Raw genomic sequence first — 15,520 nt, 5'->3', positions numbered from 1 at the left:
TTGTGATACCCTGGTTATAACACAGTGAAGATTCCACAGCTCCCAGCTTGTGTGATACCCTGGTTATAACACAGTGAAGAGTCCACAGCTCCCAGCTTGTGTGATACCCTGGTTATAACACAGTGAAGACTCCACAGCTCCCAGCTTGTGTGATACCCTGGTTATAACACAGTGAAGAGTCCACAGCTCCCAGCTTGTGTGATACCCTGGTTATAACACAGTGAAGACTCCACAGCTCCCAGCTTGTGTGATACCCTGGTTATAACACAGAGAAGACTCCACAGTTCCCAGCTTGTGTGATACCCTGGTTATAACACAGTGAAGACTCAACAGCTCCCAGCTTGTGTGATACCCTGGTTATAACACAGTGAAGACTCCACAGCTCCCAGCTTGTCCAGCTAATGTGATACCCTGGTTATAACACAGTGAAGACTCCACAGCTCCCAGCTTGTCCAGCTAATGTGATACCCTGGTTATCACACAGTGAAGACTCCACAGCTCCCAGCTTGTCCAGCTAATGTGATACCCTGGTTATAACACAGTGAAGACTCCACAGCTCCCAGCTTTTGTGATACCCTGGTTATAACACAGTGAAGACTCCACAGCTCCCAGCTTGTGTGATACCCTGGTTATAACACAGTGAAGACTCCACAGCTCCCAGCTTGTCCAGCTAATGTGATACCCTGGTTATAACACAGAGAAGACTCCACAGTTCCCAGCTTGTGTGATACCCTGGTTATAACACAGTGAAGACTCCACAGCTCCCAGCTTGTGTGATACCCTGGTTATAACACAGTGAAGACTCCACAGCTCCCAGCTTGTCCAGCTAATGTGATACCCTGGTTATAACACAGTGAAGACTCCACAGCTCCCAGCTTGTGTGATACCCTGGTTATAACACAGTGAAGACTCCACAGCTCCCAGCTTGTGTGATACCCTGGTTATAACACAGAGAAGACTCCACAGTTCCCAGCTTGTGTGATACCCTGGTTATAACACAGTGAAGACTCCACAGCTCCGAGCTTGTGTGATACCCTGGTTATAACACAGTGAAGACTCCACAGCTCCCAGCTTGTCCAGCTAATGTGATACCCTGGTTATCACACAGTGAAGACTCCACAGCTCCCAGCTTGTCCAGCTAATGTGATACCCTGGTTATAACACAGTGAAGACTCCACAGCTCCCAGTTTGTGTGATACCCTGGTTATAACACAGTGAAGACTCCACAGCTCCCAGCTTGTGTGATATCCTGGTTATAACACAGTGAAGAGCCCACAGCTCCCAGCTTTTGTGATACCCTGGTTATAACACAGTGAAGATTCCACAGCTCCCAGCTTGTGTGATACCCTGGTTATAACACAGTGAAGAGTCCACAGCTCCCAGCTTGTGTGATACCCTGGTTATAACACAGTGAAGACTCCACAGCTCCCAGCTTGTGTGATACCCTGGTTATAACACAGTGAAGAGTCCACAGCTCCCAGCTTGTGTGATACCCTGGTTATAACACAGTGAAGACTCCACAGCTCCCAGCTTGTGTGATACCCTGGTTATAACACAGTGAAGACTCCACAGCTCCCAGCTTGTCCAGCTAATGTGATACCCTGGTTATAACATAGTGAAGACTCCACAGCTCCCAGCTTGTCCAGCTAATGTGATACCCTGGTTATCACACAGTGAAGACTCCACAGCTCCCAGCTTGTCCAGCTAATGTGATACCCTGGTTATAACACAGTGAAGACTCCACAGCTCCCAGCATTTGTGATACCCTGGTTATAACACAGTGAAGACTCCACAGCTCCCAGCTTGTGTGATATCCTGGTTATAACACAGTGAAGACTCCACAGCTCCCAGCTTGTGTGATACCCTGGTTATAACACAGTGAAGACTCCACAGCTCCCAGCTTGTCCAGCTAATGTGATACCCTGGTTATAACACAGAGAAGACTCCACAGTTCCCAGCTTGTGTGATACCCTGGTTATAACACAGTGAAGACTCCACAGCTCCCAGCTTGTGTGATACCCTGGTTATAACACAGTGAAGACTCCACAGCTCCCAGCTTGTCCAGCTAATGTGATACCCTGGTAATAACACAGTGAAGACTCCACAGCTCCCAGCTTGTCCAGCTAATGCGATACCCTGGTTATCACACAGTGAAGACTCCACAGCTCCCAGCTTGTCCAGCTAATGTGATACCCTGGTTTTAACACAGTGAAGACTCCACAGCTCCCAGCTTTTGTGATACCCTGGTTATAACACAGTGAAGACTCCACAGCTCCCAGCTTGTGTGATATCCAGGTTATAACACAGTGAAGACTCCACAGCTCCCAGCTTGTGTGATACCCTGGTTATAACACAGTGAAGACTCCACAGCTCCCAGCTTGTCCAGCTAATGTGATACCCTGGTTATAACACAGTGAAGACTCCACAGCTCCCAGCTTGTGTGATATCCTGGTTATAACACAGTGAAGACTCCACAGCTCCCAGCTTGTCCAGCTAATGTGATACCCTGGTTATAACACAGTGAAGACTCCACAGCTCCCATCTTTTTTGATACCCTGGTTATAACACAGTGAAGACACCACAGCTCCCAGCTTGTGTGATACCCTGGTTATAACACAGTGAAGACTCCACAGCTCCCAGCTTGTCCAGCTAATGTGATACCCTGGTTATACCCTTCTGCAGACAGAGGAACGGTGAAGAGACATGGAAGTCTGTGTCTAAAGGAATGTTTGTGTTTGTCTTATTTGTGTCTTGTCCAATAGATTAAATGTAACAAGAAGTTTTTTCTTTTGCTTCTTTGCTGGAAATAGTTGCTTCTCTGTCCTCCAAGCTCAAGGTCAAACTTCAATAAGTCTGGCGTACAAATCATAAAGTAACAAACACACGATGATCCTTGATGTTTATTTCATCAAAGGACAAGGATTTGTGATAAAACATCTTGGTGGTTTCAGCAGTGCACATACAAATAACATAAATCAACTGTACACCAATACGTTAACAAGTATAAAATATATCACAGTTTTCTGCTGCAGTGTTACCATGGTCAGCGGACGTATTTATGACACACATGCGCTGGAGGGACAATCAGAATATGAAATGGGTGACTGACTTCTTATACTTTCAAACCTTTCCACCATCTCAATTTGTTTTCTTATTTTATACATGACCTACCCTGATAAATTTCAACAGAAAATGACCAAATGCTGTTATGAATACTCACTTTGGATGCCCTTCTTCATATTCAAATGTCTGGACATAATCAATATTCTACAATCAACCCACATTTCAAAAATAATATTCTCACTTCTTGTTATTGTTATCAATGGTTCTTTTTGAAATGAAAATTATCATTCGTAACAGTTTCATCTCAACAATCCTTAAACAAGAAATAAAATTGGCATGGCCTTGCTTCTCTTTTCCAAATACACCCACTTTCAACCCTGTGGATCAGAATGTCCATGAATGAGGGTACCTAGATACTTGTTATCTTGGTTATGATACAAACAGACAATACATAGATAAAATACTATTAGTACTCGTAAAAAAATCCAGCTGATTGGCCAGTCACCATCTTGTAAAAGCCCACCATGTTGGTTGGGCGGCATGTACGGCCCTCACAACGTCAGTGTTTCATATGATGTCATATGCTTGGCACATCAAAATTGACCCTGTTTAGCTCCATTCTTCCATGACTAAATATAACAAGAACATTTTGGTGTTAGAAAAAACATTGAGTGAAGCCGCATGGGTTGAGTCCAGTATTTTGAGAGGGTGGTCGATCTGAATTTACGGAATCACCGACAACAGCCTTTAAACAAAATATGGGGCTCTATATGCTCAAGCAGTTGGTTTACACCGTAATACTTCACTAGAACTTATGACAGGCACTGAAAGCGTGTAGCAAGGCAACTTCAAGAGCTAACATGAGGTTGGCACCCCTAACGAAAACTAAGCAAGCCTGGCAAAGTTTTCATTCTACACCGTTCATCACTTTCATGACATCATATCAGTCACTGTGAGGCAAAATATATGACGTCACAGTCCTATATATAGAAAAGCTCCAAATAGCAAGCTCTCTGTTGTCCTCAAAACTTGAAATACATTCTCTTGTTGATTTCTATTATGTATTCTGCACATATGTATTCTCACACATCTTTTGTATATTGTAGTAACTGTAACTTTGCAACATTTTGTTACCAATAATTGTACATATGCTTATTAAAATATGCCTACCGACAATGACTGTAAAAGAAGTACTATTCTAAAAATATGAGCTTTGTGGTGATGCGGCCTTCAAATCAGCTGTTTCAAACAGAATGGGTTTATTGTGATTTGAAACCTCTAATTGACCAATGAAAATCGAGTATTTTTCAAATTCATGGTAGAATTCCTATTTATAAGCTGGTAACTTATTTGGCCTTGTTTGGGCAAGGTTATTTCTACAGTCTTATGATCCACCGGATCCTAGGCTCTGTGTATTCCCTCAAAGTCTGGTGGACTTGCATAGCGACAGGAAACATTGACAGCATTGAGATCAAAGAAAGACATTCTGCTGAACAAAAAACGTTCTTGTTTAAAATATCAGAAAACAACATTCCTGACTACAGAAACCATTAATCAGGACAAGAACTGGAACAAGCCGCAACAAAATACAAGTCATTAATAGGGGAATAATATCTCTTGCTATATACCCATATGTATACTGGTATAGATAAATATCTACTGATGTAAATTAATATGTGTACTGGTACAGTGTACAAAATAAACGCCTACCTGTAGGCCGGTGGCAAGTAGATCTCGTGTTGGACCCGTAGACTCAAACTTGTATGGGTCCTTATGGCCTACAGTACACATACATGTTGATTATTTATCACAATAAGCTGCAGTTTCCTAAATGAGAGTTTAGTCAAGGCCCTCAGCTTCTAAAGTCTGTGAGTCTTAAAGGCAGCCTGGAATTTTGTCTTATTTCGGACACCAGTATAGATAAATATCTAAAATATGGAATGTGTTATAGAAGCACGAGTACTAGAATGTCATGTAAAGCTATACATACTAACATTTCATTAACAAGGCACATCTAATCCTTAAATATGTATATGAATAATGTTCTCAAATACATGTGCAGTTACACAATCTCAAACTTTGTTAAAACATCATGAATGTTCATTGTTGTGATAACTTCAAAACAGACCCAACACTGAAGAAAACAATGCAGTAATGAAGTAGTTAGTAACTATAAGTTTTAAAATCAATATTTATATAGTTCTTACCTTGGAATAACTTTACTATTGCGCTAAACAGAACCAATGTATATGTTTATATAAAGATCAAGCTATGTTTATATAGTAAATATTTGAGACAGTGTGTATTAAGAGCAAGCAACTAGATTGCACTAAGTCAACACCGATAGAGGTTATTTTGATTATGACTTGAAAAACAGCACATTTCTAATATATCTCATATTCCAGAACATTACTGTTAACTCACACTCAGCCCAGATTTAATCATAAACTGGCTTAAATCCGCCACTTTTCCCACCCCCACCAAAGTTGACAGCAGCCTCATTCCCCACCGGTCGTCGGGTCTGTGGGATGGAGCCTTCCCCTTGGGTGAGGGCAAGGTAACGACTGTCGTCATGCTCTTCACCGGTCAGAGTTATATTGCGCAGGTTCGGCATCTCCGCAAATGGCAGATACATCTCTCCTAGATACATAGGAAATCATTTTGTGATGAGATATGTCTACACTGAACAGAAAAATCAAATTCTAACAAAACGCCATGACATAAGCTCATTTCAACTTTCATGTTCACTCAAACTGATACAATGTCATGCATCTCACCCACCTATTGGCCATCCCTTTTGATATCATGCATCTCACCCACCTATTGGCAATCCCTTCTGATATCATGCATCTAACTCACCTATTGGCCATCCCTTTTGATATCATGCATCTCACCCACCTATTGGCCATCCCTTCTATCATAAATATCACCCACCTTTGGCCATCCCTTCTGATATCATGCATCTAACTCACCTATTGGCCATCCCTTCTGATATCATGCATCTCACCCACCTATTGGCCATCCCTTCTATCATGCATCTCGCCCACCTATTGGCCATCCCTTCTGATATCATGCATCTAACTCACCTATTGGCCATCCCTTATGATATCTTGCATCTAACTCACCTATTGGCCATCCCTTATGATATCATGCATCTAACTCACCTATTGGCCATCCCTTCTATCATGCATCTCACCCACCTATTGGCCATCCCTTCTATCATGCATCTCACCCACCTATTGGCCATCCCTTCTGATATCATGCATCTCACCCACCTATTGGCCATCCCTTCTATCATGCATCTCACCCACCTAATGGCCATCCCTTATGATATCTTGCATCTAACTCACCTATTGGCCATCCCTTCTGATATCATGCATCTCACCCACCTATTGGCCATCCCTTCTATCATAAATATCACCCACCTATTGGCCATCCCTTCTATCATAAATATCACCCACCTATTGGCCATCCCTTCTATCATAAATATCACCCACCTATTGGCCATCCCTTCTATCATAAATATCACCCACCTATTGGCCATCCCTTCTATCATAAATATCACCCACCTATTGGCCATCCCTTCTGATATCATGCATCTCACCCACCTATTGGCCATCCCTTCTCTCCTAGTGTCTTGCATCTCACCCACCTATTGGCTATCCCTTCTGACATCATGCATCTCACCCACCTATTGGGAATCCCTTCTGATATCATGCATCTAACTCACCTATTGGCCATCCCTTTTGATATCATGCATCTCACCCACCTATTGGCTATCCCTTCTGATATCATGCATCTCACCCACCTATTGGCCATCCCTTCTATCATAAATCTCACCCACCTATTGGCTATCCCTTCTGACATCATGCATCTCACCCACCTTTTGGCCATCCCTTCTGTTGTCATGCATCTCACCCACCTATTGGCCATCCCTTCTGTTGTCATGCATCTCACCCACCTATTTGCCATCCCTTCTGTTGTCATGCATCTCACCCACCTATTGGCCATCCCTTCTGTTGTCATGCATCTCACCCACCTATTGGCCATCCCTTCTGTTGTCATGCATCTCACCCACCTATTGGCCATCCCTTCTGTTGTCATGCATCTCACCCACCTATTGGCCATCCCTTCTGTTGTCATGCATCTCACCCACCTATTGGCCATCCCTTCTCTCCTAGTGTCTGCATCTCACCCACCTACAGTAAACTACGGTTATAACGAACTCAAAGGGACCACTTATTGTAGTTATAACGTAATAACCATGGTTCGTTATAAGCATATGTACAACATAATAACAACAAAAGTTTGTTATAAACATAGTTTACTGTATTGGCAAATCCTTCTCTCCTAGTGTCATGCATCTCACCCACATATTGGCAAACCCTTCTCTCCTAGTGTCATGCATCTCACCCACCTATAGGCAAATCCTTCTCTCCTAGTGTCATGCATCTCACCCACCTATTGACAAACCCTTCTTTCCTAGTGTCATGCATCTCACCTACCTATAGGCAAATCCTTCTCTCCTAGTGTCATGCATCTCACCCACCTATTGGCAAACCCTTCTCTCTTCGCATATCTTCTGTCTCGAAGAATGTTTCATGATTTTCCCAATGCTTATCACAGGCTGCACATAAAAAGTTTGAAAAAAATCCACCACAGGAACATCCTGAAATGAGAAAGAAAATCACACCTTAACCCTTAATGAAAGGGTATAAAATCAAGCTACATTTTCACCATACCAGCAAAAGTCGTCTAAGGGACAGATCATTTGTTATGGGGTGTAGGGGGAGGGGGGGAAGGTCATGAAAGAAATGTACATATGAAAAATATAACAAGCATTAGGGAAGGGTCATTATATTCAGTACATGACACAAAATGTCCCGGGGCGGTGGGGTAGCCTAGTGGTTACAACCATACTCATTCAGTCAATCTTGTATGTCCCACTACTCACACACACAACACCTTATGACAAATAATACACATTTGTGTGTGACCATGTGATGCCTCCTCACCTCTGTTCTTGCACCTGTGGAGGCCGTTAGGGTCGTGCTCCTCATGGGTGTGCTTACATTTACACTTACACCGCCAGGTTGTCACGTCGAAGTCTCTACGACGCTGGAACCAGAATTCTCCGATGTCCTCTGGGCGAGATGGAACCCATGCGAAAGCCTTACACGGACATCCTGACTGTTTACATGGAACCCGCACACTGTGACCTGCAGTACAGCACATTTCTCACAGTAACTTACACAACAAGTACTCAACCATGGGTTGCAATGAACCCCAATTGTCCTAGGCATTAGGCAGTCTTAGTTTTTCGTCTCAAGTTGATCTTAAGATAACTGTTAAGCTCAAATTATTTGAAAGGTTTCAAATCCACCCATTTCCCTAGGGGCAAGAATGTATAGCATCACGTTCTGGATTTGAGATAAATGAAATTCAGGTTTCATGAAACATTCTCAGTGTATTTTATTAATAAGGTAATGCTGTATTTCAGGGTATTATCATCTGCAGAAGTCTGAGGTAGCTGCAGGACACAGGAGGGCAGTTGAACTGACCGAGGTGAATGCTGGGCTATAGACAATTGAACAAAGGAGGGGTGATGCTTGTGCTTGTAGGATAAGTTTTAATAATTTATCCTCACTGGCCAAGAAACACGTCATCAACAATGGAACACGACAACATGAAGTTGTGGGATGTCATTCCAACTTGGCCTTTGAGGACGGAGACCATCTATGGAGATATTCCATTGTCAGTTTTGGGAGTTTCCTGGACAGAGGCATTGTGAATGATGGCACATTGAGTGATATTGGTAACTGCATTGGTGTTTGATCTCTCCCAAAAGGAGAAGGACTTTTGCACTGTGACGTAGCATTTGATTCAGCCTCCATTTGCAGTCTGGTACATGTTTTCTTATCTTTTTATTTGTCTGCAACATCGCACTCAGCAAAATTCCAGCTATACGACCACAGTCTGTGAATAATTGAGTCTGGACCAGACAATCCAGTGATTGACATCATGAGCATCGATCTACGCATTTGGGATACAATGACATGCATCAACCAAGTCAGTGAGCTTGACCACCCGATCCCATTAGTCACCTCTTATGACAAGCATAGTTGCCCCTGCTTTTGAACCAACCATTGTTTTTTCCTAAATATATACACGGTACTTCGTCAACCCATGTATCATCCTGGGTTGTGACGTACTTCATTAATCACACACAGACTCAGATGCCATGTTGGATTATGTTTGTATGTAAATGTAGCAGGGCGTGGAGTCATCCCACAGATGACATCCTTACCTTGTCAGCTTGCTGATGGGGGTTAACCTCTTTGGTCATGTGGACAAGGTGTCCGACCTCGGATCAGAAGGTCCGTGGTTCGAATCCCATCACGGGACTCGGAAATTTTATGGCCGCTACATAAAAATAGTTATAAGACACCATTTGACAGCATGATTGATAATGGCCCGCACTGTGCCTGATCCTTCTCTCCATACTGAGTCCTAACGGTTGGATAATCAAAGAAGAGAAGTACCTCTGCCTATAGTTTCACCACTGCCATTCTCCCTGTCTGCTATGCTCAACATCGTTACAAATTTAGCACCAAACTGTATTTTTGACCTACAGCAGTAGCTCATAATTTGTATTTTTATTATTTCCTATTTCCTGCCCCCTCTCTGAAGCTGCCCGTGGATGAGAAACACTTCACATAAAATGGCTGGCCTCATGTTAGCAGTAGTGGATCTGGAGGGGGTGGTCGTTCATACCTGTGTATTTGGCATGTTCCCCAAGCAGATGCCCACAGAAACATTTGGACATCTTGTTGATTCGCTGACAGTCATGCTGGAACTCCGGGCATCGCCAGCCAATATAGATACCTATATGTCACTATTTTTAATTAGAATACAGTATTTATCAACAGAATACAGTATTTATCAACAGAATACAGTATTTTTAATGAGAACACATTTTTTTCATAAGACTACATACATATTGAGCATATGACAACCAACCAGGTAATCTTTTTCAATGAGTCCTTCCTTCACTACCCCGCTTACCCGCTAGCCGGTCTAACCTTAAACTGACAGTGCATGTGGTCTGGTCAGTATGCTTGATATGTGTTACTGTAACTTGTGACAATGAACATAACATCTGTTGCTAGTCATAACGTTATTTAAGAAAAAGTAAGTTATTATTAGAAAACCAACCTGGCAGTAAAAATACATGTACCGTATTCGCTGTATTTATCAGCCCATTCAAATCATTGTCCCTTGATCAACTTCTAGACCAATCTGTAAGTAATCCTAACAGTACCAACTAAGAACAAACGTTTACTTGACAGTCTGTATTTTCTTGTTTATACTTCAACATTTCTTACTGAAATAAAGTTTTGTAGAAGAGAGTGTATATTATGTATTTTTTTCTAATAGCAAAAATATTTAAACCTGACTGTTAAATGTACTATTTTGATCACAGTTAGTTTTCTCTCACTCAATCTCTGACATCAAACTGACCTTGTGACTGGTTTAAATAAGTGACTGCTCTTGTTAACTTCTAAGTGCCCCGGGCATTTAGTAGAGTGAAAACAGAACGTCAGTGCAGTCATCACAGTTTTCATATTTTACTGAGGCAGGTACTGTTTGTGCATTGAGTGTTTGTTGTTTAACTGCACACTTTGCAGTGTTCCAGCCATATGATGGTGGTTGGTAACTATTCTAGTCTGTACCAGACAATCCAGGCATCATGTTATGGACAACACTCCACGCAGTCAGGCTCCCAAGCCACCCAATCAACCAAGTGACCAAGTCACTGAGCCTGACCACTCAATCCATTTAGCCGCCTCTTACGAACAGCATAGATTTACTTGGGACGTTTTGTTTGTTTGTTGTTTAACGCTGCATTCAGCAATATTCCAGGCCTGTAAATAGTCGAGTCTGGACAAGAAAATCCAGTGATTGACATCATGAACATCAATCCAGGCAATTGGGATACGATGACATGCATCAACCAAGTCAGTGAGCCTGACCACCTGATCCCGTAAGTCGCCTCTTACGACAAGCATAGTCGCCTTTTACTGCAAGCATGGGTTGCTGAAGACCTATTCTGCCCTGTATCTTCAAGGGTCACTTGGGACGTATTAACCAAGACTCACAACAGGGTAAGTCAGGTACTGACAATGTTGAAGCTACTGGAATGTACATGACACGTTCCATCTGTTCTCTCACCCAAGGATGTGTAAAATGAGGCCGGGGTTACTTCGGCATAATGACATCAGGCAGCAGATTAGAGTTGACAGTTATTGAACACAAAACTTGTGTACCTGTTTTCTGAGCCTCCACTGCAGCCTCAGTTTCTGGGTCAAACAACTTCTTCAGTCGAGGAGCAAAGTCATCATTCATAGCGCGGGCAAATGAAACAACATCGTAGTTTTTGGCTGGTTCGATTTTCCTCATGGTATAACCTACATGTAAATGGAAAGAATGAAATTATATTTATCTATTTAGTCTCCCAGAAAATATATAGAATATATCATTAGACACAATACCTACTGACCTAGGTACTGAAGCTCACCTCTATGAGATAACTGAATGAGACAAAAGTTGTTACAACATTACACTCTTACATGTTTTACTAAAACTGGTGATTAAGTTGATAAAGTGTTTTCTTTTTCTGAGGATAATGCTGAACACTGAGTTGAAGTGGAATGTTAAAAATACACTAGTTATTAAAACACAAAATTTACCTAAAATATTAAATCACAGCATCTGTAAATAATCAAGTCTGGAGAAGATATAGAGAAGTCAAAATCCCTTAGCATAGATGTGTTGGTAAGCTAATGTAAGAAGTATCAAAGTTTGATCTTGCGTTATGATACAGAAACATTACTTTATCATTTTACACAATAACTGCATAAATGCTGGATGATTTTGAAAATCAGCAGTTGGTGTATATTTTACCTTTTGTATCAGGGGAAATTGTAAGAAAAATTAGCAAATGCTCAGATAAAATATAAAATGAATGAATGAATGAATGAATGAATGAATGAATGAATGAATGAATGAATGAATGAATGAATAATATGGTTGCTTGAATCACAAAGTTTGTGAATTGTGTGAAACAACATTAATTATCTACAATGAGAAATAATCTGAAACAAAGAATGTTGAACGAACTATGGGAAAGCGTTAGGTATTGAATGCGAGCTCATCCTCCTCCCATACCTGCACCTTCACCAAATACTGCCTCCCACACCTCTCACTTTGTATTGAAGTCACCTCTATCTTTATATGATATATATATATATACACTGGATAATTGAGAATTAACTAACAGAATATACTGATATCAATCTCACCTTCTGGTACCAGCATACCATCTTGTTTCGTCATTTTCATTGGTGCCATAGCTCGACTCCCTCTGGGTACCACTGCCTTAGACTTAGAGGTAGGGGCTGGCTTGCCCTGCCCATCTCCGGTGGCCCCGCCTTTCTTGGCCCCAGCAGGGGCTGGTGAGCCACCAGATTTCTGGAGACATGTCAAAATCATTCTTCATCAGCTATGGAGCAAGGGTTAATTCTACTGCACTTTGTCAAATTTGTGAATATATTTCTGGGTTTCTTTTCGCTGCAATGTCACGTAAATACACGTTTAAAAAATTCAGCATTTATTGTTAATCATGAAATGAATTAGCCACCAAATTAATGGGAGTAACCTGGTCTGTGCAGTGAACCTGGAGTGACAATAATCTCCAGTTTGTCCAGATGTGTCACTTTATAAATGCAAGTACCAGACAACTGCATTTTTTAAGATGTATAATATGTGTGGTATCACTCAGCAAAGTTAGAACTAAACACTAGCCAGCTAGCCCGGGGCTACTACTAATTCCGGTGGGCTAGTACAAATTTCCCCTTTGTTTTAACATTACAAAGTGTTTTTATCTTTACCTGGCCAGGAAAAACTTTTGAGTTTAGTTCTAACTGGTGATGGATATTTGTCTGACTTTCATATTGCTGTTTATTATAATAAAGATTCATGTATTGCGAGATGTACCACAATATATTGCAAGTGTTCTTTCATCTGTAATGTGTTATGAAGCTGAATAAAAAACTTTTCTCTGCACATTTTTGACAACTTCGTAATTGTCCATAATTTTGTTTGATATCGCTATGGTCACTACACATGTGTAAAAGACACATTATATACAGGTAGCTGGTTGCAAAGAGTTTCGCTTCTTCGGTCACAGGACTCAGTTGCTAATATCTGAATTTCATAATTTTGATTCTACTTGTCACTTATGTAAACTTGCCAACAAGGTCACCATTGATTTGAACATAAGGCGAATGGGGTTCAAATCTATCAATATGTGTTAAAGTTATTGTCAGGATATCAATTTGAATCATTGTTATCAAACTTAAAACTTGAGAAAAGGAAGAATATATGGATGTCAACTTCTTTATTATAACTTCTTTATTATGAGGAACACAACGTTTCATCAGATGAAGGAGTAAGCACATACTCCAAAACATTGTGTTCCTCATAATAAATAAGTTGACATCCATATATTCTCTTCCTTATTTGTAACACTTCTACCATCTCCAAAGTTCATAAGAATAATAATAAGAATTTACTGACAAGAATTCTGTGATTGAGATATCCAACCGTGGATGTTACAATAAAACTTCAAGTCTTTGTAAAAGCTGTTCTAATCTGCCATTTCATCTAACTTTCCAGGGTTTAATCCAATTTCACAGCCTTATAAACCTTATAAACCACCTTACTTTTGCACCAACCAACATCTACCTCTATATATGTTATATCCTAGTGTTTATTGTTATCACTATATAATATTGTCAGTACTCAACATGTTGTCTATACACAATGTTCCATGAATACACGTAGTCTAAATGTGGTGTAGTAGTGATGCGTGTTTTTTTCCAAAATACACAATCTGGAGACTAGTGAAACAAGGTATACAGCAGTACTCTGGACTTCTCTTAAAAAAGGAATTTCTAAGTCAATGAGTGAGTGAGTGAGTGAGTTTGGTTTTACGCCGCTTTTAGCAATATTCCAGCAATATCAAGGCGGGGGACACCAGAAATGGGCTTCACACATTGTACCCATGTCGGGAATCGAACCCAGGTCTTCGGCATGATGAGCGAACGCTTTAACCACTAGGCTACCCAACCGCCCTTCTAAGTCAATGAAGTGGATGCAGAGCAGTTAAGTATTGATGAAGAATATAATAAATGTGCAACTTATTAGTATACATATTGATGGTGAAAAATAAGCTTACGGATTTGGGTATTCCTCCTGTGTTTTTCTTCATCTTGCCTTAAAGAAACTTCAACGATTGTCTAAAAGTGTTTGTTTCATGGATGACTGAAAAAAGTAGAAACTCTTTTCAGATTTGTGCACCCCTCAGCATGCTCAGGGGAGAAACTACCTTTGTCTGATTTCTAAGTACTGTCTCTGTAACAAAATGCAAACGGCAATAAAAAATCCTTCATTTAGCAGCCACTGAATAAGGAAGAAATCTTTTAAAAACAGATATATTCAGTTTCTAAATAGTTTGAATAGTGATGCTACCCTTACTGGTTTTCAGACTATCCACTCGATCTGTGTCTGTAACAATCCAACAATAGAGCTGCCATGTTTTCTGGTTTATTTTGACAATGAAATCACAACATTGGTTGACAAGACACAAAAAGTGAAATTGTAAATGTTGAGATGAGAACCAGTGAAAGGTAATTTAACACCATTCACAAAAACAACACATTTAGAATAATTTAGTTTACAGATCAACTAACCAATGCCAAGTGTAAACAATATTAAATTACCTATATTTGGAGCAGATCAGAAAATGACAAAATATTTTAACTTCAAATTGCAAGACAATATACAACTATATAGATACCCATTTCCTGGGTTTTTTTTGCATAAATTTAGCAATCTGTCACCTGAGGAGTTCCACATGCAGTGGTTATGTTGTTTGCGTCTCTTTACCTTTTGAAACTATGAATAGCCTAATTGAGTCTGTGCAAAATAAACCAGTGGTTGATTTTATGAGCAATATACAACGCTGTTGGGGTATGACAACGCTCAATCAGTCTACCGCTCATGACAAGTTTGGTCATAGTATAAAACCAAGAATCAAAATCATACTTATTTACAAAATATTTTATCTTTTGTGTATTTCTTGACCGTTTTAGTGACGTGAACGCTTTTTAGGGACGAATTTGATTATTCGATGTAGAGATCACTTTTGATAGTAAGGCATAGGTTTTTTTTAAAAGAAACTGAACATGGAGACTATGCCTATATCCTAGATTTACAATGCATTGTGAACGTTTAGCCTAACCATCACGGACTCGTTCACTGTTTTTAGCGCACCTGCTCATCCTATAGCCGCCATCTTTAAACAAATCCCGTTGCTATGAGGTTTTTCTTTTTC

General features: G+C 40.6%; 1 protein-coding gene across 2 annotated transcripts; it reads right to left on the bottom strand.

Annotated features, from left to right (window-relative positions):
- Positions 1–2,893: 2,893 nt before the first annotated feature.
- LOC124134212 (protein FAM221B-like) lies at positions 2,894–15,494 on the bottom strand. 2 transcript variants are annotated; one of them, XM_046498927.2, is made up of 8 exons: positions 15,460–15,494; positions 14,363–14,448; positions 12,426–12,594; positions 11,391–11,531; positions 9,838–9,948; positions 8,079–8,282; positions 7,613–7,732; positions 2,894–5,703 (listed from the first exon to the last, which is right to left on the bottom strand). In XM_046498927.2, exons 2-8 carry the CDS (start codon positions 14,393–14,395, stop codon positions 5,501–5,503), a joined length of 981 nt encoding a protein of 326 aa, XP_046354883.2. In that variant the 5' UTR covers positions 14,396–14,448; positions 15,460–15,494; the 3' UTR covers positions 2,894–5,500. The 2 variants fall into 2 exon arrangements, with proteins under 2 accessions (XP_046354883.2, XP_046354882.2); XM_046498926.2 differs by having other exon boundaries at positions 14,363–14,538; positions 15,460–15,493.
- Positions 15,495–15,520: the final 26 nt, after the last annotated feature.

The sequence above is a fragment of the Haliotis rufescens genome, unplaced genomic scaffold, assembly GCF_023055435.1.
Source record: "Haliotis rufescens isolate VD_foot unplaced genomic scaffold, xgHalRufe1.0.p SCAF_1, whole genome shotgun sequence".
Lineage (NCBI taxonomy): Eukaryota > Metazoa > Mollusca > Gastropoda > Lepetellida > Haliotidae > Haliotis > Haliotis rufescens.
This window is presented reverse-complemented; position numbering and strand designations above follow the sequence as displayed.

Coding starts and splice junctions, on each gene's coding strand:
- LOC124134212 (XM_046498927.2), bottom strand. CDS start 14,395: ATGAAGAAAAACACAGGAGGAATACCCAAATCC. Junction 8,283..9,837: donor GGAACATGCCAAATACACAG/GTATGAACGACC, acceptor GCTGTACTGCAG/GTCACAGTGTGCGGGTTCCA. Junction 5,704..7,612: donor AGAGAAGGGTTTGCCAATAG/GTGGGTGAGATG, acceptor CTATGTATCTAG/GAGAGATGTATCTGCCATTT.